This window comes from Pholcus phalangioides, unplaced genomic scaffold (assembly GCF_987345545.1).
Source record: "Pholcus phalangioides strain wild (caught in Gottingen) unplaced genomic scaffold, Ppha-v1.0 ptg000039l_1, whole genome shotgun sequence".
Classification (NCBI taxonomy): domain Eukaryota; kingdom Metazoa; phylum Arthropoda; class Arachnida; order Araneae; family Pholcidae; genus Pholcus; species Pholcus phalangioides.
In genome coordinates, this window is record NW_028301625.1 from 14,702,457 (window position 1) to 14,728,781 (window position 26,325).

General features: G+C 37.0%; 1 protein-coding gene across 2 annotated transcripts in view; it reads left to right on the forward strand.

Moving 5' to 3' along the window:
* The window catches only part of LOC149065614 (membrane-associated guanylate kinase, WW and PDZ domain-containing protein 3-like), a 130,901-nt gene that overhangs the window by 26,774 nt on the left and 77,802 nt on the right, over positions 1–26,325 (forward strand). For both annotated transcript variants that reach the window (XM_089253973.1, XM_089253972.1), the window contains exon 2: positions 23,752–23,865. In XM_089253973.1, the coding sequence (XP_089110099.1) occupies positions 23,752–23,865 (114 nt within the window). The remainder of the gene's footprint in view (positions 1–23,751; positions 23,866–26,325) is intronic.

Genomic DNA, 26,325 nt, shown 5'->3' on the forward strand with positions numbered 1-26,325 from the left:
TGTGGAAATAAAGGGTTGCTACAAATCGCAATAAAACAAATATGTATTTCACGAAAAAAATGTTCAAATGATCTGGCCACATTTCATTGAGGAAAATAAAATGCGGTAAACTGGGATCCGTAAAATATACGGAACATTGCAAACTGTCATAATTAAAATTCCAAAAAACATTGAGGACAAAACGTTAAACCTGGCAAATATGTGATACGAATATTTATAATTTTTGTCAATGCTGTGTATTTACGACTTCAGCAAATATTACAAATTTAAATAATGTATCGTTGAAGGAACGTGACAAATGCATAAAAAAATCGAGACACCGAAAATTACAGGAATGTCATGTAATACGGGACACAAGTGGTCTGTCAAATTGTTTTGGATATTTTACTGGTCCTTTTCAGAAACACTGCTTTATGCTGTATGACGCACTTTTTCCCCCTTTGAAAAGAGGTCTGAAAAATGCGAGGGTTGTGTGAGTTTTACGCGGCTTCAAATATGGTGTTCAAGTTAAAATCGAAACATCCGTTAATAGTGAAAACGGCTTTTTTAAAAACTGAAGCTTGATCGTTTTGTAAAACGTATCTTGTAACCCTTTAAGCGGCATTGACGAGATATCTCGCCTTAAAAGCCTCTTGTTTTAGCATTGATAAGCCCAGATATTTTGTAAAGTTTATTTCTCAATGGAACACCTTTCCCTATACCCCATACTTTGCACCTGCTGAAAATCGGAGTAAAACCTGCCTCTTTAAACAAGCTATGGCATTTTGAAGGGGGTTTATTAATTTCTACTGTGCCGCTTAAATGGAGTAGCCGCAATTTTAAATAGGAATGCCGCAATATAAAAAAGTTATCAAAATTTTATATTGAAAATGGCAGTGTTTATTTGAGAATCAGAAACGTTACTGCGTCTTTGTTCTCCATGTTTTGAATTGGACGTAAAAAAAAATAAAGGAAAATACTTCTTTTCGCGAAACTTGTGGAGGAAAAAAAATAGTCCCATACAAAATGATGCTCTCCCAACAAGGCAATAGAATGAACGTGTTTTCTTTTATAGTCCGTAAATACAACGGGTCACCGTTGTATGGATGAAGTAGTGTGTGTGTGTGTCTTGAGCAGGAGAAAAAGATAGCCATCTCCTTTGACCTCAGCGCGACCCAGCGACTGAGGTTTCAGCCCTCGGAAGGTCACGGACGGCTACGAATCTCGTCAGTCTATTATGAATAAGCTGCTGCTGTACGGATAGATACGTGCTTGTTTCGCTTTTCTTTTTTTTTTCGATCTGTACTTCTCTCCTTCGTCTCTTTGAAACACCCACTCCTCTCGCTAGAGAGTACACTGACGATCTCGTTAGCAGTGTTAATTATCTATTAACTTGTACACTCAGGAAACCGCATCGAATAAAAAAGAACACTTCTCTATGAAATGGTGGTCATAATAATTTACGAGCTTCAGTTTTCTGTGTCTGCGGTGTTTTTTCTTTTTCATTAGTTATCTTATTTAATTCTTATATTGACTGGTGTGGAACTTCTATATAATTAGCTTTATAAATACTTTGCATGCACAAGGAAGTACGTAGAAAAAAATAATTCTCTGGAAAAACTACGGCATTGTGAACCACTGTCAATTCCTTTCATCGTGAATGACGGCAGCCATGTTCAAAGCCGCTTGAGTACTTTCAAGCGGCTTTGGCCATGTTGCAGTTACACGTGACAACTACACTCATGTCCATAAATTAAGGATAATTAATATGGATAATAAATTAATCACACGGAAATCGAAATCTAAAGTAAAAATTTCACCTGTAGAATTATCACACACATCTGCAAGAATGATATGCAAATTTCAGGAAGCCACCAGATGATGCCGATAGTACGTCACAATGACGAGAGTGTAAGAGGGGGGTATATAAGTAATGGTAGCAAAGAAGTGAAATTGTTCACAAGAGTTCTGTAAAGCGCTCAGTGCCATAAGGGAATAGTTATGACACAGAGGACGCATGTGGATGGAAGTATCCGAGGAACTAGGAATTGCTTAAAGTGTCATCTCTAGGCTTTGGCAACGATTCCAAGATAACGGAAATGTCAGTAGACGTTACAGTACAGGTCGCCCCCGAGTTACAACGCCGAATGAAGACCGGTATTTGGCAGTAACTGCCAAAAGAAGCAGACGGAGCACAGCATCCGACCTGTCTCGTCAGCTATCTGCAGCCACGGGTACCACAGTTTCAAGGCAAACCGTGTACAGACGTTTGGGAGATATTGGTCTATATGCTCGCAGGCCTGTCAGATGTGTTCCGCTCACGGCAACTCACTGTCGGCAGCGATTAGCCTGGAGTAGAGAACATGCAATGAGATGGGAAGCGGGGTGTGTTTGGTTTTCAAAGTCTGATTCACGTCGGACTTTCATATGGAGAACGCCAGGTACCCATTACCACCAAGACAATATCATTGAACGACACGGTTACGGTGGTGCAGCATTGCTCGTTTGGGGTGGAATTATACTGGGCTCCAGAACAGATCTGCATGTTCAAACCGGAACCATGAAAGCCTAAATTTATCGGGACATCATTCTGGAACAACATGTACGTTTGTTTAGAGGTGCCATGGGCGCAGAATTTGTGTTTAAGGATGACAACGCCCGTCCTCACTGAGCAAACATCGTAAACGAATGCCTTGAATCTGAGGATATAACCCGTATGGAATGGCCAGCATTCTCACCTGACTTGAATCCGATAGAGCATATGTGGGACATGCTTGGCCGACGAGTTGCAGCCCGTCAACCACCTCCTACATGTGTACCGGAACTTGAGAACATTGCTTGCTGAGTGGAGTGATCTTCCCCAAGATCAGATCGATAATTTAATACTCAGCATGCCTAGGCGTTGTACGGACTGTATTTCACCGCATGGGAGACATACAATGTATTAACCATCATACCAACCATGTAATAGTAAGTTTTTGTAAAGGAGATATTTTTACAATTGCTCCAGGGAGCAAAAAATCGTAGTTTTTATGAATGGTATCATACATACACCATCGTTTTTGTTCTTTATCTTTTGTTTAATAAATGGGCTTTATGAATAAGTAACGTTTGTTTTGTTTCTGAACTTTTATTTGCCGGAGCTGGCATTATCCTCAATTTATGGACATAAGTGTAGATGGCCTTTCCTCTATAGCAGTACAGTAATCCCCTCTTGTGGACGCTCGCAGGACAAAAAATTTGTCCGTAAAAGAGGGGTGACCGCATCAGAGGGGGTTTCTGTTGAAACTAATACAAATACAACGCCACAACAGGCAAAATGCCCAACGAGGTGGCTGAGAAAAAGATGACCATAAAAATATGGATGTCATATATTTTATACAGTATAACACAATACTTATATATTGTTTATACAGTATATTAAATACAGTATAAACAACTGAAATGGTTCTTCGTTTGCAAATGAACGAAATTCTGAGAATGTAAGATGCGTAAATATATACTGTATAGATGCACAATTAAAATTACCAAAGAAATATTGTACAAAGTTTACATACTGATTTACATTTTTCGAAAAAACTCATCAATTGATGTTTTGCTGAGTATTCCAACTCTTTCTCAAACATTGGCCGCATGCGGCCCGCGGGACAGCTGTTGGCCACCTCTGGTATATATCATTGGCCGAATATCCCTCGATAATTTGTAAAATTCTTTACCCCATTCTTCGCGCACTTCATCATTGACATCCAGCAGCGTCCAAGCCGGGGGTGCTGTGGGTGCTCGAGTACCCACGAAAATTTGTAGAACGGGGTTTTCCCATGCGCGAATAAAAGTAAACAGTATTTATATGCTCCCTGGCATTAAGTGCGTTATTTTCGTCAGACATAACGTAGACACGTGAACACAAAAAAAAAAAAAAGAACAGATCGTGCGATATTACGGTAGTGGGGTAAATCGGTTATCGTAAACCAAGAAGCGACGTGATTGGCTGAATAGTTCTTCACTGAAAAAAATCGTACGATCGGGAATAGCGGTGGAGTTTAGAAATATGCGGTGTGGGGGGGGGGACGTGCTATATATCAATAGTTTATGGTTCATCTCATTAAAAATATTGAACAATTCCAATCGCATTCCCCCGACACTTATGCTCTTCCAATGAAAACATTTTCAAAGAATCGGATCTCTTTTCATGGACAAGCACTGCATAGTGCCCCTTTCGACACCCCTTGACCAAGTCCATATCCTTCTGTACTTACGCCTTCGAAATCATGTGACATACTCCAGACTAGTGGTTTTAACCTGGGGGTTTTTGTGGCCCTGTAATGTTTTAAGCGGGAAAAATTGAAATGTGAAGAAATACAGCTTTTAAGTGAAATATGGTGGGGGGGAAGTGAAGAATTCAACAGAATTGTCTATAAAACTAGAGCCATCTTAACACATGGACTCATTCGGCCCTCCTATCAAGAGGGGACCTACATAAGGCGGCCAGATTAGGTACCTGCGAAACCGAGACAAATCACGGAATTCGTTGTTAAAAACCAGGACATTGCGGAATTCATTAAATAAAATCCGGGATGAAACCGGGACATTTTCAAAACCCTTGTTTCGTGGAAATTTCAGTGTAAAATTTTACTGCTTAAACACTTGCATAGCCGGGGGGGGGGGGTGTCTGGTCCTTCTCCCCCCCCCCCCCCCCCGAAATGTGAGAAAATGACCGAAAAAGGGAAAAAGACGGCCAAATCTGTTATTCTACCACTTTGGTCCCCACGAACGACATTTCTGGGTACGGGCTTGCTTCTACCCAGCAGCGCCAAAACGAGTAAAACATCAGGATTGGGTTGTGATTGTCAGACATCCCTTATATACGGGATTGAAGAGCGTAAGCCAGTGGTTCTCAAATTTTGGCACCCGCGGCCTGCTTGCACAATTCATGGTTCATCTGCGGTTCCCCAGAATAGTTTGATAGATATTTTAACATATAAAACAGTGGTTCTCAACCTTAGGAAGCCCGCTGCCTGGTAAATGTCTTTTTTGTAAGTGAAAGGCCCGGTCATACACACAACTAACGAGAAATTAATAGGAAAAATGAAACTACGAATCACTCACGGCCCTGTATTACTAATGTTACGGCCCGGTAGTTGAGAAACACTGATATAAAAGAACCACTTCAAAGCCTAAATAGGCACTCAAATCAATATCTCAAGCAAGCTCGCGTGACGCCCCTTGAGTCATGACACACTCTGAGAAACACTGGCTTACGCCATGAAGGGGGATGGGTGCGTTACATTATATACATATACTCATAAATTAATGGGTTCAGGGACTCAAGTATTCTGAGTCCTATGTCCAGCGTCTATGCTTCCACTTATTTAATCACAGTGAAACCTCGCTACAACGATAAATCCCACTATTATATAATTAGTTATTTTATTCATCGTTCACTTTTAGAATCTGATTCTAGAGTTCTTTTTCACTGCTGTCGTTTCTGCATTCATACTTCTCCGACTTCAAAATAATTTTTTTGACAACAATGAAAATCCTACCTTTCTCTGGCTGAAGAGTCCTCATCACTGATAATTGATGCGGTGATCGAGTGAAATAATATTTGAAAATGTAACTGTGAATATAAAGCAAATATAACTGAATATAAAGCAAATATAACTGAATATAAAGCAAATATAACTGAATATAAAGCAAATATAACTGAATATAAAGCAAATATAACTGAATATAAAGCAAATATAACTGTGAAATTATAAACTCTGGCCAAAATATCTAACAGCCAAAAGTTTGATTGGAAATAGGTATTTTAACCCTTACAACGGCAATCCCGAGATAGTTCGTCAAACTTGATCTGTTTTATTTCGGTCACCCCGAAATGTCTCGGTTTTGTAACACGCTTTTATTTCCAATGTGGCAGTTATAATGCGGATCAGGAAAATTTTAAAAACCGGTTAAAGATATTTGATTGCACAATTCATGTAGAATTATAATGGTATAGTTTATAGTACATAGAAACGTATAACGCCATTTAGTGAGCTGTACATACATTAGACGTTGATGGAGCACTTGAGAGTTATCGTTAAAATTTTTTTTCCTTTTTTTGTTGCAGTTTATATATATACCTCGAAAACCAAGGATGGTTTGAGATTCGAGACAGCATAAGTACTACACAGGACTGTTCTCCATTCAAAAAGCACGCGTATAGTTTGAAATTTAAAAATTAAATACATAATTCTGTCAGAAAAATGTTGGAAATAGTTCTCTATTTCTTTGATTGAGCAAGCTATGCATGGGGCTCCCAGAACATCTTGCTTAGGGGAGGGGGGCATGATGTTGAGATGGCCCTGCGTAGAACCCTCATGAGACCTTACTGAACTCTAGCGCAGGGGTCCGGAGATCAATCTTATTTATAAAATCAATTCAATAAGCAGAGAGGGTCTTGCTTCTGGATGAGGTGGGGGCTAGATAAGACATGAGGATGATGAGAAGAAAATATGGTCCAAACTTCAAAGAGGGCCATGAGCGAGCATAAGAAACACTGCTTTAGCCTAGGATGAAACTAAAGAAACATTAGATAATTTCAGAAGAACGAAAATTGTAAGTATGAACTTGTTGTAGTATGAAATTGTAGTCGAACTTGTTAAGTATGAAACCAAGCGTTCGTTCTATTTGAGTTTTTGACCTCTGCTGAGCAATATTCGGGAAAGAAAAAGAAAACTAAATCAATGAAAATTCCTAAATCATTCCGAATAATTTTATCATTCAGTTTCAAGTTACCGTGCGCTTAAAATAAGTATAATGCGACAAAAGTGATCCAAATGTTTGCGGCAAAAGTCCGGAGAAGTGTAAATTTAATGTGTTTTAGTTGGACTCTATTAGCTATTGAAGTATACTGCTTAAAAAAAAGTTTTCTTAAATGAGATTTGTTGCAAATTATTGACGAGATCATGATGAAATTAAACTTCTGAAAACCAACACTATATCAACTAGGTCAGAGGTTCTCAACCTTTTTTGACTCGCGGAGCCCTTTTAAGTAAAAAAAATTCTATGGCGAGGGAGGGGGGTCAAGCCCCGTACGCCAATTTTTAAATTTTTCATCAAAGTTACTGATTTATTTTTACTATTTAAAAATATTTATAATTTTTTTAAATTTTACTGGTTTTTTTAATATTTTCCTCGAGCGGCCGCGGAGCCCCTGGAGAGTGCACAAGGAGCCCCAAGAGCTCCACGGAGTACCGGTTGAGAACCGCTGAACTAGGCGGTGCATCAAAGTCTGAGTACATCAATTTTCAAGGAAAGGCGAGTCTCAATGGTTGATGGATTGCTTCATAGATTCTTCCACTTGCAAAGTCATTCAATCGAAGCATATTGATGGGAAATTAAACACTAATGGCCAAATGCTATTGAGAGGAGGAAAAAATCCGAATAAATAACTCATGCATGACTTCATGTTTGTTAATTGTTGCCATTCTGAGGGCCGTATTCACCGACATGGTTTAAACTGTAGTCACAATTTTTTGATAAGAGATCAATATAGATTGGTTAAAAACCTGAATTTAACCAATCCCTGTCGATATGTCGGTGAATACGGCCCTAAATCATTTGATTGATAAATTGATGTAAATCAACTAAAAAAGCGAAATTTATTTTAAAAAAAAAGCCCCTAAGAGAAGAAAAAGAATTTGAGTAAATTAATGAAATATCTCTAATTCTCACCTTAGTGGCTAATTTTTTTTTTATTGATCGATGTTGTCCGTATTAATTACGCTCGAAAAGAGGTGAAGAAGTTACTGCATTAAATTGTGTTCCTTATCGGTTGCTTTTTGTTTTTAATTTCCAGTATGATTGGTATTGATAGTTCTACTAGAACTCTATCGTCATCGGAAGTGTAATTTTGATTGAGCTTTTTTTGAAGGCTTCCGCCGTTCTGTCCGTAGATTTATTATATTTCAAACTCGAACTTTTAAAGAAATCTTTCTCGAGTGAGAGACCTTGAATTTATTTCAGCATTTTCATTCTCTGTGGTGGGTCCTTCACTGTTTTATTATTTTTTTTTATTTTATTCAATAAGAAATATTATGTTTCTCATGTTTTGGTAATTCCTATCGCGTTCTAATCGTAGCAGAGAGAAGAAAAACGTAAGAGACGTACATACAACTTGGTGCTTTTATTTTTAAATGTGCACAAGAGGAAAAAAAAGTGATTCCGATAGTTATTTGTTTTTTTAAATAATATAAAAAAATACCCAGTAAGTAACAGGTTTAGCAGGTTTTTGTTTTTTCTTCTCTAAGTCTTTTAATTATCGAGTTACTAATTGCCTTCCTTTCGTTTAGTTTTGTATTTTTTTACGGTGTGTTGTATTCCATTTTTCTCGCTCATTAGATGTTAAGGTTACCCAGAATATTTCACTGAGTATGTGTTTGGTAATTGGGAAACAATCGTATAGCTCTGCAGATATAGTATATCAGAATCGGATACAATATTTGTTATTCTCAAAATTTTTGTTTGAAATACTGTACCCATAAAGATATTTTTCTCTAATAAAATATTTTTTCTCTGTGCGAAATTTTATCCTATTTTTTTCCCCTTCCAGACAGACAGTCAGACAGTGTTTTCAGTTCCACTCGTTGTTAACCCTTCATTATCTCCCTTCCTTTCTCATTTTACGTATGGGAATGGGTAAAGTATCAAGACTCGAAGCTACTTGTTTTTTTTTAATAACACGCTATTGATAGTTGGGGAGAGAAAGAAAATGGTCAACGGAAATGGATGCTGGCGATAAGAACGGACAACCATAATATAAGTCCTCCTGGAACGAACCGTCTATCAAATCGTCGCCAATAGGTGTAGTCAGGGGCGGTTTAAGCTAGGGTGCAAGGGGTGCGGTAGCTTGGGCTTCAGTTAGACACTAAAATTTTTGAAAAATTTTATGCCAGAAACAAGAAGGTACTCTGGAGCGCCAGAAACGAATTTCAAATGAATTTCTTTATAAAAGTAGCCTCGTTATGCTGCTTTACGGTATATGGTAAGTAATGATCAGGGCCGCTCAACTAAGGGAGGACAGAAGGATCTGGTGCCCCAGACGCTGGACCATAAGGGTGCTGAGTTTACTCTTTTCCCGTTAAAAATTAGGGTGAGGGGACATTAAAATTGATACTGGCCCTGGGTGACAGTAAATTTTTCTTGTTGGTTACAGCCCTTGTAATGAACCCCACAAGGGCGGAGCTGACAGTGCTCTGGGGTGTGTCATTTTTTGTTGTTTCACACTATAAATTCACTATAGGGACTTTGTTGCAAGTGTTGTGGGGGGGGGGGGGGGAGGAGGAGAAAGGCATAGGGTAATGATAGCTCACCAATAAGAGCTATATATATATAAAGTTATCTGTCGTAATTAAGAATGGTAATATAATCCTGGACAAAAATGCGAGGCAGTTTCTTTAAAAGCCGGACGTATGGTCACCGAAATTTTGTTCGGTAAACAATGGTGTGTGGCTTTGTACTACTACTGAACCAGACGAATGAGGCTTTTTGGATCACGTGATATTTCCCTCTTTCTTGAGGGACAAACAAGGTAACCAATATGGCGACTTCCTGATCGATTCATGAAAGAACCAAATCTAAATTAAAGAAACGTAAAAATGAATAGTTTTTCTTTTTTATGGGCTCTAGCTATTTCGAAAATTTTCTTTAAGTTCAAGTTATTGATCTGCCTGTTTTTGCTTCAAAAAATGCTTGAATAAAGCTGCGGAATTTCTTCAATGTAATTTATGGGCCCATATATAATTTCAAACCATCCTAAACTATATGTATTGATGCATTTGGATATATTATAAGACAATACAGAGACATTAATTTTCATTTTCTGTACTTGAAAAGATATAAATAAAAAGTTGAAATTAGTGTTATTCCATGAATATCCAACTCAAAAATAGGTCCGACTAATTATTTTTTACTTAATTTTCTGAGCTCCGTATCTCTAAGCGAACTCAATATTTTGAAAAATGCAGAATTCAATTCAATTTTTAAAATCCTACTTCCCGCATTTCTACGCTAAAATCGGCAATTTTAACATTGATTTCTATGGGGATCATCCTGTGCTTGTCCCTCAAAGTGGTGATGATGATTATGACGTCTATTCGAAAAGCCTTATTGGTACATGTTGGAATGTGTGTGTATGTGTAGCGAACCTGACGTGAAGTCTGTTTCTGTGTAATACTTTTTGTATTTAGAGCTCCATCAATCTGCCATCAATTTTTCTAACTATGGGAGTGAAGTGCAATGATTGAATAATTGTATTGTTGTGAACCTGTTGGACTCTGTCGCGAGACTTTTTAACGGGGAGATCGGTTCGCATTCGCGCCTCGAAGTTGGGAACCACAGAAAACCAACTTCAGCCGATGTGGCTTTGTACTAAAAAAATTAAGTTTATCTCAGGGTCACCTAGGCTAATGCCCGACGAGGCTTCGCACCCGGGCGGCAGGTAAGCTTTAACCGCCCCTGGTGGTAGTGATAGTTTAATTTAAACGTTTGGATGGATAATATACTGTAATTCTAATTGAAAATGAATAATTGATAGAAGAGATCTGGAATGGATCGTGGAATCTACATGTTACTCCGCTAAAAATATAAGTTTCAAATTGATTACAATACCGATTTGAACAGATACGAAAAGTGCAGCCACATCTGGCCGTAAAAACGGATTTTAAAATACACTGACTAAATATTTCGTTATGATTTCATGAAGCTTTAGCTTAATATTACATCCATTTATATACAGTGAAAATCCTTTTCATGTGTAACGATATCCTCGATAACGATAATTGCCTTTATAATGAGATTAATCTAACGCCAGACATGCCAAGGTTTTTAGCGGTTTCTACATTGATTCCTCTTGTAAATTTGTTTTTTGAAGATTTCTCTTGTAATTCTTTCCTTCTGCCTATGACGATTCTCGAAATGAGCTACTGCGGTTGTCATATTTTTCACAAATACTCTATAGCCATGGCGTTAGAAATTCTGTGGAGGCATATGTACGAGGTATATGTACGGTTAAGTAGTTGTAGAGCCATGGTTCTCAAAATGTACATTACCAATTTTTGCCAGGGGCGTCGCGAGGAGTTGGTATATTGATGTGTGCCCGTTCGGTGCTTTGAAATGATTTTTTTCGAGACTATTCTGGGAAGCCTCGGATAAAGGATAAGACCAAGGAAACCCAGAGTGGAAAAAGTTTCAGAATCAATGTTGTGTAATAAATTCTTGAGCAGCAAATGAAAATTACGAAAAGTATGGGAAAGGAAGACCGGCGTCCTTCAATGGGTGAATTCTGTTTTACTTGTTTTCTTTGTAATTAAATTAAAAAATTACATTAATTTATATTATTTCAAAGATTTTTTGGTAGTCAATGATATCCTTAGTCTATGAGTTCGACGGATCATAGTTCGAATCCTGAGAAGCAGGAGCGGTCCGATTTCACCTGCCGTCTCTAAAGAGGACCCTGGTGAAAGGCTGAAAGGGCTCTATCTTAGGAGACTCTGGGATAAACAGTGGCGTCGGAGCCTCGGGGTTTGTGGGTGCTCGAGCACTCATGGTAGTTTATGGCACGAGTTCGAGCACCCACACAAAATTGATTCAAAAATCAAAATTTCCTACATAGTGCACAAGACTAGTACCTGCAGGTTCGAAACACTTCCGACGCCACTGAAGATAAACCTGGATTTTTTTGTTTATCCATCGAAAGCCACACACTATTGTTTCCTAACAAAATGTACTTGGTCATACGTCCCGATTTTGAAGAAACTCTCCTTTTTTGTTCCAGGGTTATTTCACCGTTCTTAATTATGTCAGATAACTTTTCCCTCATCACAGTTCTCGTTTGATGAGCCATCATTTTCCCTTTCTTTTTGGGGTTGAATAATTTATTTAATTTCCAATATATATAGTACAGTATTAACAACCTTGCTAACTCCAAAATACTTACTCTACCCAGGTTCCCAGGGCAGAAACTAGGTGGAGTGAGGGGGGGGGGGTTCTGGCGCTCTAGGCTCAGGATTAGTGAGACTCGGAATTCCTTCTTTGCGTTTATTTGATCATTCACGGAAACTTATATGGCGGAGCGAGAGCACCAAAAAATTTACACTTGCCCCTTGTGATATTAAACGGACAGGACCTCCGTTCCCTCAAGTTTTCTCGGCATATTCGTTGTCTAGGTATGGGCTAAAAAGGAGTGACAGCGCTGGTATCTTGTGAAGTTTTATTATTCAAATTCTTAAGTTGCCATCCCTTACAACCAGCAGCCCGGCGGGTGCACCCAGTGACGGATTAATGCAATTTTGTGGGTGGGGGGCAATTGGTTGGAAGATTCGACAAACCGGGAAGGCGAGTGGGATACCCCACAGAGAATATTTTATTTTTTTGCTTGCGAAGGGCGGCCATCCTCCACAATAAATTTTGTAAGGGGGTGGGCCTCCCAAATAATTTCTGGAAAAAAATGCAATGCACCCTCGCTTGAGTTCCGTATATACGGGACGCCCAGCAGCAACTTTCAGCCCCCCCCCCTCCAATGTTTCTTCATGTCGGCGTTTCTGCCCTGCTCAGGAAATTTTAGATTTATTCATTTATTTCCCTGTTTTTTTTTTTTTATTTCTGAAAATGAATCTCAAATTTCCCGGTCTAAAATAAATTCCCGGTCTCTAATCTGTAAATCATGATTGGGGTGTGAGAAAAAATGATTAAATTACGATTTTTTAGATTTTGAGTGTGCGGCTTTCCATTGCGCGGGGGGGGGGGGGGTATGAACTTTCTCAGAAACTCGTGATAAAAACGAATGTTTCTAAGAAATAGGAAAAGGGGACTTCTCTTTGTACTATTTATCAAAACCATTTTGTTTTCCAAATACTTTTGGCCCGAATGAGGGTGAAAAAAAGGGGAACTTTTTTTTGAGTCAATTTTTCCTCCATCTCTCAGTATGCTCGCATGTTGATCTCATCCCTAGATATATTTTTTTTTCTCTTTTCCCCCTCATCATCATATTCTTTTCATCCCCACACGTTTTGCTGCCACCTAGTGGTGGCGTCCTTTCGTAAACAAGAGAAACTTTTCAGGAAAGTTCTGTCAGTCTAGCTCTTGTCCGAATGGCGGCGACGATCATTGGTTTGGCGTCTTTTGGCGTCGTATATCGAAAATTGGATTGGTCGGGTATTTACTGCGATTTGTTTGTTGTTTTCCCTCCCCCTTCTATCTACAGTAGGGGTCTTCAATGTTTTGTATCGAAGAGCCACATCAATATTTACGTAAAGTTACACAGGTAATATTTAGTGGGAGGAGTGAATCTCATTGGTTGGGTAGCAAATTTTCAACATTTTTCACTGGTTCACTTTCTAGTAAATACCACTCTCCTCTAGGGTGGGGGTTCCCCTTTCCAATTATTCATCATCGTGCAATCTACCGCCCAATGAACTGTCAAAACAATTATAAAATTCATATGTTCTCATTTAAAACTTTGCATGGGAAAAAATGAAAATTAAATTTGCGTTTTCGTAGGTTTCCACGGAGTCAAATTTGAAACAAGGACTTAAGCCGGATTTTCCTAGGAGCAGGTTACCTGCACCGTGTGCAGCGTAGAAAAGTTTTTCCTAGGAAAACCGGGCTTTACTGGGTTGTTACGCCGTGCTCTTCTATTTCGTTCTAACGCTTCGCCTGCAGCTGTTTTCAATTAGTTAAATTTATTTCGAAAAGTTTAATAATGGCCCATGCTTTAGTTGTGTCGAAAGAATAACTGTAATGAATTTTTAATATGGGTTTCAGTTATTGCCCCTCTCGCAATGTTTTCATCGTATCCGTGACAGGGCCTCCACATCCTGGTGCGAACCCCTAGGTTGGGGGCATGGAATTGGTCTATTTTTTATTCAAGGGTATCCAGGATTTTTCAATGGCCCTTTTCTTAATAAATTTATAGAGATAAAAAATAATAAGGTTGGTCGCTGCTTCTACACAAGAGTCCGTCAGCCTTTTCCACTGGAAAGGGGCGGGGAAGAGGAATGATAGGCTCCCTTATGTACGTCAGAGCTGATTCAGTAAAAATGCCAATTGCATATATAAACTTGAAATGTGTACAGTAAAAATGAAGTGATAAAGTACTCTACATCAAATTTGTATAACATTTATTAAGCCTTCACGATAAATATTGTGACCATATGTTTTCACGTGCAGCCGAATTTTTTTTAGCAGAATGTGTGCTTGAGGTGCAAAATACATCTGGAGATGAATTGTCCTCCCTCTTTTTGATATGGTATATCTATAAGCATAATGAGCATAGAATTGACAGGGCGGCTTTAGCGAGGGTGCAAGGGGCGCGCAGGCCCGAGCGGCCGGTCAGACTTTAGTATAGACACAAAAAAATTAAATTTCTAATAGTAAAAATTCACATGATATCACGCTTTTGAGCCATAATTTGATGAAGATGATGTTGAGAAGATTCGAGCCGGTGCCGTCTTACCGCATGGACCCACCCGAGCACGGCACGGGGGAGGGGAACTCATGATAGTGAGATATAGTTAGAATTTTCGAGAATATGCATGTAAATTGGAGGCAATTCTCCTTCTGACCATGTAAGGAAACAACTTTGCCCGGGGGGGGGGGGGCTATGATGTTGTTAAGACGACCCTGATTTTAGGGAACAAACAGGGCCTGGAACTGTAATACCGGAAACAAAAATGTATTCTGTCACAAGGGCCAATTGTACATTTTGATGCCTCCACCCAGAAATTTTTTAGAATGGTCAAGTAAAGGCATGGACCCTAAAGCAGAATGTTTTGCGTTCTACAACGAACCCTCCGCTGACTGGAATTTTCTGCGGTATTAATTCCCTTAATAGTGTTTTTTATATAAAAAAAAAAAAGGGAAAATTCGGAGGAGACCTTCATCTAGCAGTGGATTGAAAATGGTTTATGATGATGAATAGTGTTTTTATAGTTTTTTTAAAATTCTTCCAGGTTGTTATGCAGTAGTACTGCTTGTTCTACGACGTAGGTCGCAGATTTCGGTGTATTCTGCTTTTGGGGACATGGGGAAGAATTCGGCTTCTCACTTTCCGGTTTCTGGAGCATTAGGAACGCCTTTGAAATATGGTGACATCCATCAAGAAATTTAATATATTTGCTTTTTAAGCAAAAAAAAATAATCTCCACCCCCCCCCCCTCCAAAAAGCCTGTATCCGCTTATGCATCAAAATAGTTTTTCAACTTCGTTTTAGGCATAATTCTGCTCGCGCAGTTGATATTAATAAGATAACCAAATTTGTGTCTCTTGTTTGTTGATAAAATAATACTAAATTTTATTCACATTAGTTGTTTCTTTTTTGCATGTTAATTGAGATGAGTTGCACTTTCGTGAATATTATCACTTTTCCCATTCAAGACCAAAAAAAATTCATTTCCTGTCAGTTTTCCTCAATATTGTGTGGTAACACAATAAATTTCAAATGGATCGACAGTGCTCCAAAACATTTTCTTGCAATAATCATTGATTATTTCAAGATAATGTATCAAATAATCATTATATTATGTGGTGCAAAGTAACCCGCTCCTCTGGGTTACTTTGCACCAGTTTTTAAAAAACTCTTGAAAATTTAAAATAAAATTGTGATGTCTTTTTATGGCAACAGACCTATTATCGCATTGTCTTTGAATATGTCAACATCATTTTCATTTTTATATACTTGCTATGCTTAGCATCAGTTTTTCCTAATAAACTCTCAAAAACGGTTCAAAGTAGTGTTACAGTATTTTTCTCTTTACCTTTAAACATTCGAAGTACATTCGAAATGAAAAGAACTAAAATGATCAAATGCATAAAAAGAAATTTTGGAAAGTTTTTTCTGTAATAAAAAATCGCTACTAATTTACTAACGCTTGTTTAAAAATGGGAGGTAAGCACGTTTTTCTGTTATTTGGCGACGTTTGGTGATGTGATACACAGCGACGTTTTATGGCAACCTTTGGCACTGATTAGTTGTAAACTTAGCCGCACTGTTATCTGTTTCGGTGATTCGTTCATGTGTAGTCAGAATAGTATTTGCGATTCCGAGTAGATTTATGTTCTCGTATGTGTGTGTGTGTGTGTGTAATTCCAAGGATTAAATGCCACGCCTTTGAAAGATATTGATATAAGGTGAGAAATTTACAATTTTTAATCACATTTTTTCAGATCTTTTTGTAGACATTTATTCTCGCGTTTTTTCCTCATTCTTCAGAGGGTTCAGCGTGAGCTTTTGATATACATAGTAGTAGTATGTATTATTATGTAGTTGGCGGGAGAAAGCTGAGGGGTTGCGTTCAGCGGGAAAATACATACTTATATCCATGCGATGTTTGTTGTTGGTATTGTATTTATTTACGAAATGGAATATGTCACGGTCGCTTTCCCGACAATAATGTAGTTAGTTTGAAGCTCAAAAGATGCATTGTTGCTTGAAACTCGTGTGCAGTACAGCTTATAGATCGATTACAGTCAAGTTTTGTTTGTTATTGTGATATGTTTGGCTTTTAAAATTATCCATCTCCAATTAGATTTCGAATAACATGTTTCGAATAACACGTTGAATGGTCTGTTTTCTTGCCAATAAGCATGTTTTCTTGGAAGTATTTCGTGACATGATGGATTTCTTGTGTCTATTGACAAGTGAAGAATGTGTTTGTGATCGGCCAGTATCAAAAATTTTTTTTGTAAGTGTTGAGAATCGTTGTACTAAGTTGATATATTTTATTTATTTGAAAATAAAAGAGGATTCGAGATGGAATATTTTGAGTCAGAACAGTCTGTGTTTGATTCGCGAAGTTGCCGACGGTGTCCAGATGGTGGTGTCTGTCCTTGTGACCAAAATTATTTTTTTCCGACCTATGTGCTGTCCGAAATCGATTAGTTAAAATTTAATATTCACATTTTGTCATCTATGGGTTTTGAATTACTAGCATTATTCTTTCTTTGAAACGATGTCACAAAACGCGCAATATGCAGAAGCTTCCAAACTTTAAAAGATTACCTTTTCAGCTATAAACAGTACGCCAGAGGTTTTCAACTTTTCTGACACAACGAGCCAAATTGAAGCTTCCCACGAAGCCCGCAGGCCACCAACTTATGTAATTTACTGGCATCTTAATAGAAGGGGCCAATGGGGTCCTGAGTTGAACAGGAACAAAAATAAAAAAATTAAAGACTTATTTATTCGTCTGAAATTATTTCTTATATAATTTTGCTCACTAATTCTGAAAAAGTTTTTGATCAATTACTGATTAAATTGATTAATTTTTATATGAAATAATTTTAAATGATTATTTATTTCGGTAATTCTGAAATTATTTTCCTTCTCGATATATCTTGCAAAAAATAATTTCTTTCAATAATTATGCAATTACTCTTTTATTGATTTTGAAATAATTTCTATCGGAAGTTATGAAATAATCTTTCTCTTATTAATTTATAAGTAGTTTTTTTTCAGTAATTCTGAAATTTCATCAATTCTGGAACTATTATCTTTTACTAATTCTGAGTTTTCATTCATTTATTCTAGAATTACCACCTTTTATCATTTTCGAAATTATTTCTTTCATCATTTTCGAAATTATTTCTTTCATCAATCGGTTTTAATCGAATTCGTTTTTCAATGTTTTCAACCATTTCCTGAAAATGGTTGGCGGGCCAAATGTGGCCCGCTGGCCATGCGTTGAAGACCCCTGCAGTACGCTATATGTGAATATAGCGTAGCGTAATCAGTATAATGACATTTCATGCCCACAATGAGGATATACTAAATTGATAAACTAAAAAAAACGGAGTGAAATAAAACATAATCTACTGTATGTGGCGATACGTTAAATATCCTACTGAATTTGTATCGTCAAGTCTCAATCGATGTCAGTTATATTGTAAATGGGACGAATACGATTTGATTCTATGTTCTTCGAAATATTAAATGACACGAATAGAGGCTCCTTAACGGGTGGGCCAACGGGGTCTGCAAATCATCCTTTTTTTTTCTAATTAATACGAAGTATTAAGAATGAGAGAGATTTTTTTTTTTTTGCGTTCAAGTCACCTCGAAAAATGCTTAGGCAGGGGCCCCCAAACTCATTGGGATGGACATGAACAGCATGACCCTTTCTTTGCCTTATCTAATAATTTTCATTAAGCAGGAGCGCAGCTAGAAGCGAAAATTTACTCGAGCCAATATCAATTTTGGCTCTCTTTTTCCCCTGTAATTTTTAACGTAAAAAAGAGAACTCGGCGGCCTTCCTGGGCCAGCCCCCGGGGCACCAGATTGCTGCCTGCCTTAGTTGCTGCCGGCCCTGCATCCATGCTATACGATTTTTGTTCGGTATTTCTTCGCCTATCTGTCGCGGCATTTACGTTTTGTAAACATAATTTTTGAGGCTTGCGGTGCTTACGTTAATTACGTTTGTTTTAAAAAACAATCTCTAGAAATTGCCTGTGAATATAATCGTTCAACATTCAAATACTGTAACAACGTATTAGTAGGGATGGGACGAGTAATCATTTAGCCGAATATCAATTTTTTTAAAATTCGTAGCAATTATAAATAAAATTGGAGTTTTTAATTGTAACAAAACTATTAGTAATTTCAAATGATTGATATTCCATTTTAATTATGCAATTTCTTATTTAAATATATATTGAAGAGCTGGTAATTGGAAGATTTTTATTGCCATGGTAATGACAATCAAATTTAATGGTGATATATTGCATTTTAATATTACTTGCTGAATCTTTTTTTAACACGTGTTACAATTTTACATCTAAATGCCAACGAATATTTACTCTCAATATTAATGCATCATAAAATTTACGACTTTTTCTTATTTTTCCGCTTTAGATGTTCTTTGTCCCATTTTCCTCTCTAGGTAACTCGATGGGTATCTTTTCTAGTTACATCCTTCAGTTAATGAATTTGTGTGATTCATGCTCACTTTTTTCCACCTTATTGCAGTAGGATTCTATTTTCAGTTTCATGTTTTCCTTAACCTAGAAATTCACCCAGACATATCCTTTTTCACAAAAAGGGATATATACCACACAATAAAATGTAATCGGTAAATTTTTAATTTATGGGAAAAATTCCAATTAATGTATATTTTTTTAAAATCAGTTTGTTGTACTAAAATTTACACAGATATTAGGCGGAATACCTAAGTTTTATTCGGCCCATCTCTACTTATTAGATGACTTTTAAACTATCCTCCTCCTAACCAGATCATGGCCCGCTGCTCAGTTTCAATGAAGAGATAGAAGCAGATGGTCAAAGAAGACCTGAGTCATGCTGGAAAATGTGCATGTATGTGAACCTAACATGAATTTTTTTCTGTGTGATGCTTGTTATAATGCTGTCATCTGCTAGAAATTTTTCTAACCGTGAGTGAAGTGTAATCATTGAATAATTGTACCGTTGTAAGCCTGTTGCTCTCTGTGACAAGACATTTTCACGGGGAGATCCATTTAAACCAGTTTCCCAAACTTTTTGTTCCATCACCCCCTTCCTCAAAAAAATTTCTCTCATCGCCCCCAAATCAAATTCACTCATAGGATCCTATACTAAATCTAGAGCTGCTACCCCCTCCCTGGACCATTCCATCGCCCCCGGGGGTGATATTCCCCACTTTGGGAAACACTGATTTAAACTATCCAGAATTGGTTCAATGACATTTTCTCACAAATATCTGTTTGTGAAATACAAGAAAACAGCAGTACATGAAAATAAAATTTTGTCATGGAAGAGTGTGGCGCTTACCTTGAACAATTTTTTAATCTTTCTTTGCGATTGCAGCTCTTATGTCAAGAAATACGGTTTTCGTCCTCATGCACACCTAATTTATGGAGGAAACAAAAACACCGTTATAAAATCATCGAATTTTACAGTGGTGGGGGGAGTTTGCTTCCCCCGACAAAAGTAATAAAAAAAATAAAATAAATTTTTAACATTTTTTTCGAAATTATTTTTTATGTGTATTCTGTTCATTTCTATTCCAACCTCTCAAAAGAAAAAGCTGCAGATAAGACGCAGCAGTCCACACTAAAAAAATTCCGATATTTTTCAACGTATAAACCGCTGATTATACGCAGGAAACTACGATAATTTCATATTGAAGGAAAAATTGCGATTTCTGATTTTATTATCAGAAAAAAAAATTACGTGCTTTTTAATATTATGAATGTACGCCGACATACTATCTAGAAATACCGAATTCTTATAGTATTTACGTGTATTATTCTTCTTGTCAGCTTTGAGAAGTGAGCTGTCTGAATGTTAAGATAGGTTTATTGTTGGTTGTGTGTTGTGTTCTAGTGCCCCGTAATTCTTTTATTACAACTTCAACGCTGACCCCAAGCATATAAAGGGATGCGTTTCAGTAGATGAGGGAAGACGATGAATACTATAAAAAAAAATACTCCTAGGAAGAGACGAAGAATTGCTGTGCCTTTGAAGGGTAAAGTGGTAAACAGGTGCTTCACCCCCTTGAGGGAATGTTTGTCCTCATTTCCTCTTTTTCTTATTGAGGAACGTTCTTTGCCTCAAAAGTAGACAAAACCTGCACCATTTTGACTGATGACTGCCCTAGAGAGCCAGTACCATGGATATCTTTGTGCATCTTTACGACCTGAAATTTAAAAGCTGCCGCTGAGTCAGACCAGAGAAGATGTATAAATTCTATTCTCTGGAAGGAAGAGGAGTTCTTCAACATGAAAATCGTCTTCACAGACAGTGCCGTCTTAACGCATGGGCACACCCCCGGGGCCTCAGAAAAACGAGAAGTAGAGTTTTTCGAGAATTGACCAGGTAGGGCCTCAGAAAAATCACTTGGCCCGGGGCCCTATGATGCTCTCAAGACGACCTTGTTCACAGAAAAAACCTTTTGCATATCGATTTCCTTTCTAATTGCCAATTGTTTGTTTAATTTACTTCATTTGAACGGCGTTTCTCCAATCCTGGCAATTCCTGAACAGTTTCCAAAAAAAAAAGATTTTTCCCTGAGGCCGGGATTACACTATAAAAGTTTGATAAAAGTACTTTTATAAAAGTTGAAATATGCAACCAATAAGAGCATTGGTAACATTCTAGCAAATACGATCGATCATCTTATTGGTTGTATTTTTCTAGTTTTATAAATGAACTTTTATGAAACTTTTACAGTGTAATACTAGCCTAAGGCTGGTATTAAACATTACACTATAAAACTTTGATAAAAATTCTTTTATAAAACTTGAAAAATGTAACCAATAAACACATCTGTTACATTCGAGCGAACTTAACTGATCCGCCTATTGGTTGCATTTTTCAAGTTTTGTAAACGAAGTTTTATAAAACTTTTATAGTGTAATCCCAGCCTAAAATAAAGATAGTGAATTTAAAAATAGATGAAAAAAAAAAGGCTGATCGCTCGCGCGAAGAAAATTATATATATATATATATATATATATATATATATATATATATATTTTTTTTTTTTTACGGTTGTTTTCGTTTGTTTTTTCCGAGGTTTCTCATTTTTTTTGTTACGTTGAAATTTCTTTCTTACAATTGAAATGTTCCGCAGAGTCGGATTTATGATTATGCCGCCTATAATAAGCTGCTTGTGTTTGGAGGTAAGAAAAAAACTTTCATTCATTAGTTGAACTTAATTGAAAGGTACAGACTTGGTGCATTGTCATCAAAGAGCATCATAAGCACATTATTTCTTAAACTGGCGCTGGGCTTCACATATGAAATTGTCACTTTTTTTGTTAAAAATGGCAGATGCTAAACAAGCCTTGGGATTCCATTCCTAGATCCTGAAAAAGTTTTTACCTCTCAAAAATCAGTGGTTTCATCACATTCTGATCAAATAAAACAATTATTTATTTGAGAGATTGTCTTTTAATAATCTCTGCACAGCAATAATCCCGTGAGTATGATTGAACTTCAGAAATGTGAATTTTTCACAAAAAATCGCGCAAATCAAGGTAGCGTAAGTCGAGGGTATTGCTGTATAATCCCGCTTAACTCAGTTAAAATCGTGAAATCTTATTGAAACATGCTTTCATTAATGATGCTCTTTGGCATCTTACAGGTTGTATCTCAATTATTTTCTTCTACTTGGATATGTATCTGATAACTAGAACTCGTGCTGCATCCTTTAACATTTTATCCTTCAGTTTTAAAGTGCGCATAGAAAACAACCGTACGAGTTTTATGATTGCAGTATATAACACTATAACACGTGCGAACAAATGGCGACTTTCTTAGTATTATTTGATAGTGTCTGACGTATATATCTTTTGCTTGTGTAAATAAACACCGGACATCCTGGATGTTGCTCAAAGTTTGGCCGACTCCTTGCACTCTGACCTCTTTGACTTGGGAACGGGCTCAAGATTCGTCTTATATCTGAGAGGAATTCGCCTTCTCACCACTGGCTTACTATTTTCTTATCTCCCAAAGGTCATAATCTTTTTCTTTCTTGTTTTTATTTTTTAATGTGGAGAAGAATATGAACTAATTTAGCAGATATATCTACTACCATTAAAAGGAAATACTAATCTTCAGCCAAATCACTTGAAAAGTTACGTTTATTATATAAGACTTGTTTTTTTCGTTTTCAGTGAAATCGATTCATTTCCACCCAAATCTCCATTTTTATAGCTCATTCAATGCATACCTTTCCCATGGTGACAGCCAGGGCCGCAACTACGGGGGTGCAGGCGGGTCTGGTGCCCCGTGCGCCGAACACGAGGGAGCGTAGATTTCATCAATAAACCCCCTCCTTCAGCATTACATGGGGGCGCCAAAATGCACTCTTGCCCCGGCTGACCAAACATCTAGTTGCGGCCCTGGTGACAGCAATTAACTAGATATGATGATCATGGGTACAAAGACTGCTCATGGTGCAAGAGGGATTTTAAGCTGTTCAGAATCGGGTACAAACTGTAGGCATACCGGTCTAATTAATTCTCGTGTACATAAAATAACCGCGATGTGACAAGAATGGTAAAATGAGCAAAAGTGATTTTACTCAGCTTGGGGGTATAATTATATTTTGTCACGATAATTTTTTTTTTGCTGACCAATATGCAATCACGCGGTTGTTTTGATACGACATCCGATTACAGTAGTGTACGCAGGATTTTTTCGGGGGGGGGGGGGGATCGTTTTTTTACTGTAGAAAAGCACTGAAATCTCTGCCCAAAGGGGGAGGAATTTTGAACCCCAACCCTCTTCTTGGGTATACCGGTGCTTAAAGCTATACTCACCCGTAGGGGTGGCTCAAGGGCTGTGCGACCTGGGCGGCCAGGCAGGGCGCCTCTATGAGAGAGGTGCCAAATCAGGATTAAGGGGAAAAAAAAATTATAGGAAAGTTTGGAAAAAAATGTGTTGTGCCTGTAATATTCTAATATAAAATTTGCAAGTTTTCTGTTCGTTTCACTGATGCGGCTCATACATCAGAGGGGTGCCGTGAAGATGTTTCACACGGGTAAGGAGTGAGAATTGTGCTTCGAGCCACTCCTGGTCATTGGTGCTTGAAATTTTCTGTACATGTGATTGCTATGTTGGAGTCTAAAAATAAAGAAAATTCTTATTTTTTGATGATCTTCTGTCTATTAACATGGCAAGGTCACTAAGTCCTGGAAATGTCAAAGATTATATGGTACCATCCTCCCAAAAAAAAAAAAAAAATGTTATTAGCTTCACAAAATAGGCAATAACTGTTAATTTCTATTTTTTAGGTCTGCTGAAGAAAGATCTTAGATTGCATTTAAATACGAGGTTTGCAAAAGGATCATTGGATTATGAACTTCAAAATATTGTGCGTGATAATTTATACCTGAGAACAGTTCCATGTAAGTATTTTGATAATTTGCTGCGTTGATTTTCTTTTTTTCTGTAGTTATCAATGTAACTAACCAATACTAATTTAAATCGGCTTAACAAATCATGTGCTAGGTTGCCATGGTGGCTATAAAATTGGTATTGGTACCTGAAAAATAATAAAATATTACATATATGTGATACTGAATTAAAATCTGAAAACAAATAATTTTAGAAATTATGTCGGCATGTCGTCTAACATACGAAGGGGTTACCAATTCTCTGAAAAGTTGTAAAAAATATTATTTTTCTGAAAAAAAGCTTGTTTTCTAAGAAATTTGGTTGACGCCAATGTTCCCTTTAGATTGTGCATAGCTGAAGCTGTTTTCTTTAACACTGAATTTTTGCAGTGCAGAAGATATTCACTATATTGCAGGACTTGACAAATTCCGGGCATCAGGTCGCCATGGGGACCAAAGAATTGGTATTGGTTCGTGAAATTTTCTATCTATGTGTGGTTACTAGATTGGAGTGTGAGAACAGCACAACAGTTTTGGAATTTATATCAGCATATGAAAGAGGTTTGCTATAAAGTATATCCAGAAAAAGTGAAAAGAAACTTTCTTTTGGACCTACTTTTCTCAAAAAAAAAACTCTTAAAAAAATGTTCTGGCATCTTCTTTTGATTTGTCAAGCCCTGCTTATAACAAAATCGGAGATTACGAAGTATCAGTTATAATGTATTATTTTTTCCATCCCAGTGGACCTTTAATACCAAAATAGTGCTTATAGGAATTTTCATATTTATGAATATCAGAAATAATGAAGTTTTTGGCAAGAATAATTTTTTTTTATGAATTAAATTCCATAAAATTATAAATTCTCTTTTAGGAACTAAGTCAGAATGTGAAATGCTGTACTATTCTGAGGAAGACTATGGGTGTGTTCTGACAGCACCATCCATTGGCGTATGCAAAAGGGGGTTATAGGGGTTCTAATCCCCCTCTCAAGCCAAGATTATAGTGTTATTTAGCAGAAAAAAACGTAAACTCCCCCCTGAGAAGAAAAAAAAATTGAAACCCCCTTGAGAAAATTCTGTGTACGCCTGTGGCACCATCTATATCTATATGGCGATTTCTAGCTATAGATAGTGCTGGTTCGATTTATTCCCTGAAAAGTTCAATTTCATTGCCGAAAACATTAAAACAAAACTCCTTTTGGCATAATCACCTTGTAATTGAGATTTCTATTTGGAGAATATTCTCAGACTGTGTTTTAAAGGAATTTTGGTTCATTGATTAAACATTTTTACAGAGTGAAGATTTTTTCAAACCTAGGAAGAATAAAAAAAAAATTTCAAAATTATGAATTTTTTTAAATATAAATTCAAAACAGGAAATTGATTGACAGAAAAACATCCTTTATTTTACATTTTTATTTACTTTAACCCTTTAGGGGGCCATGGATAAAAATCTCACAAAAGGGGGCCACAGCCGCTGATAAGAGGGCCACAAAGAAATTTGTAAAAAGAGTGACCAAAAAAAATTTAATTTCAAACAAAATTCTTAGAATATTTTTTTTTCTCCAAATTTTTCCCTTAACATGAGGGAGGGAAAAAAGTGTTTCATGTAATCTTAGTGGTTTTTCATATAAGTTGTGAGACTGACAGTAGGCCATGACACTAACTACAGAAAAGGAGCAAAATGGAGCAACTATAGGGACAGGAAATTGTGTGCATTCCAAGGCTTTGTATACAAAGACTGCCATTAAAAAAGCAGACAAAGGTTTGTTGAACATTCCTGAACATTCTTGTGAGTGCTGATAGTAAATGTAATCATAGAAGTATATAGATAGGTGTGAAAAATAAAAGTTTTTCAAAAAACAAAATGCTTTTCAAGTAATTAGTCAGATAGCCATCTGTACACTGAGCGGTCTGTCTGGGATCAAAAAATCTAATAAAGAATGATTGCTGTGAGTATTTTTTATGGCTTTTGAGACGGGGTGCCAATCTATATACATTGCCTCTGCTGAAAAGAAATTGTGATTTCTGCTGGAAAAATGAAAGAAGGGAGGATTGTACCATCTGTTTTTTACGGATATTTGTTAACTTTTTCCCCCCGTACTACGCTGAGATTAGCCAATATGGTCCTTAAGACAGGGTCATAAATACAAATCAAGGACAAAAATAATAATTTAGATCTTTGATTGGTTTGCAGTATATATATATCTCAAAGCCTACCATAGGATCCCAGTAGTTAAAAGATGAAATTTAGCGCACTTGCGGTATCAGAAATTTTAAGAGTTTCACAAAAGCAAGCGTATAATTTTATTTTTGTGTGCTTATCCAATTTGTTAAAGTTCATGTTATATCATTATAAGGTTTCCAGACAAATGTATTTATACAGGGTGTCCTGTAAGTGATAGCACAGCCTTTATTTTATGAACCGTCCATCATAGAGATATGATTCCAGTTTAAAAAATGCTCAACAGGC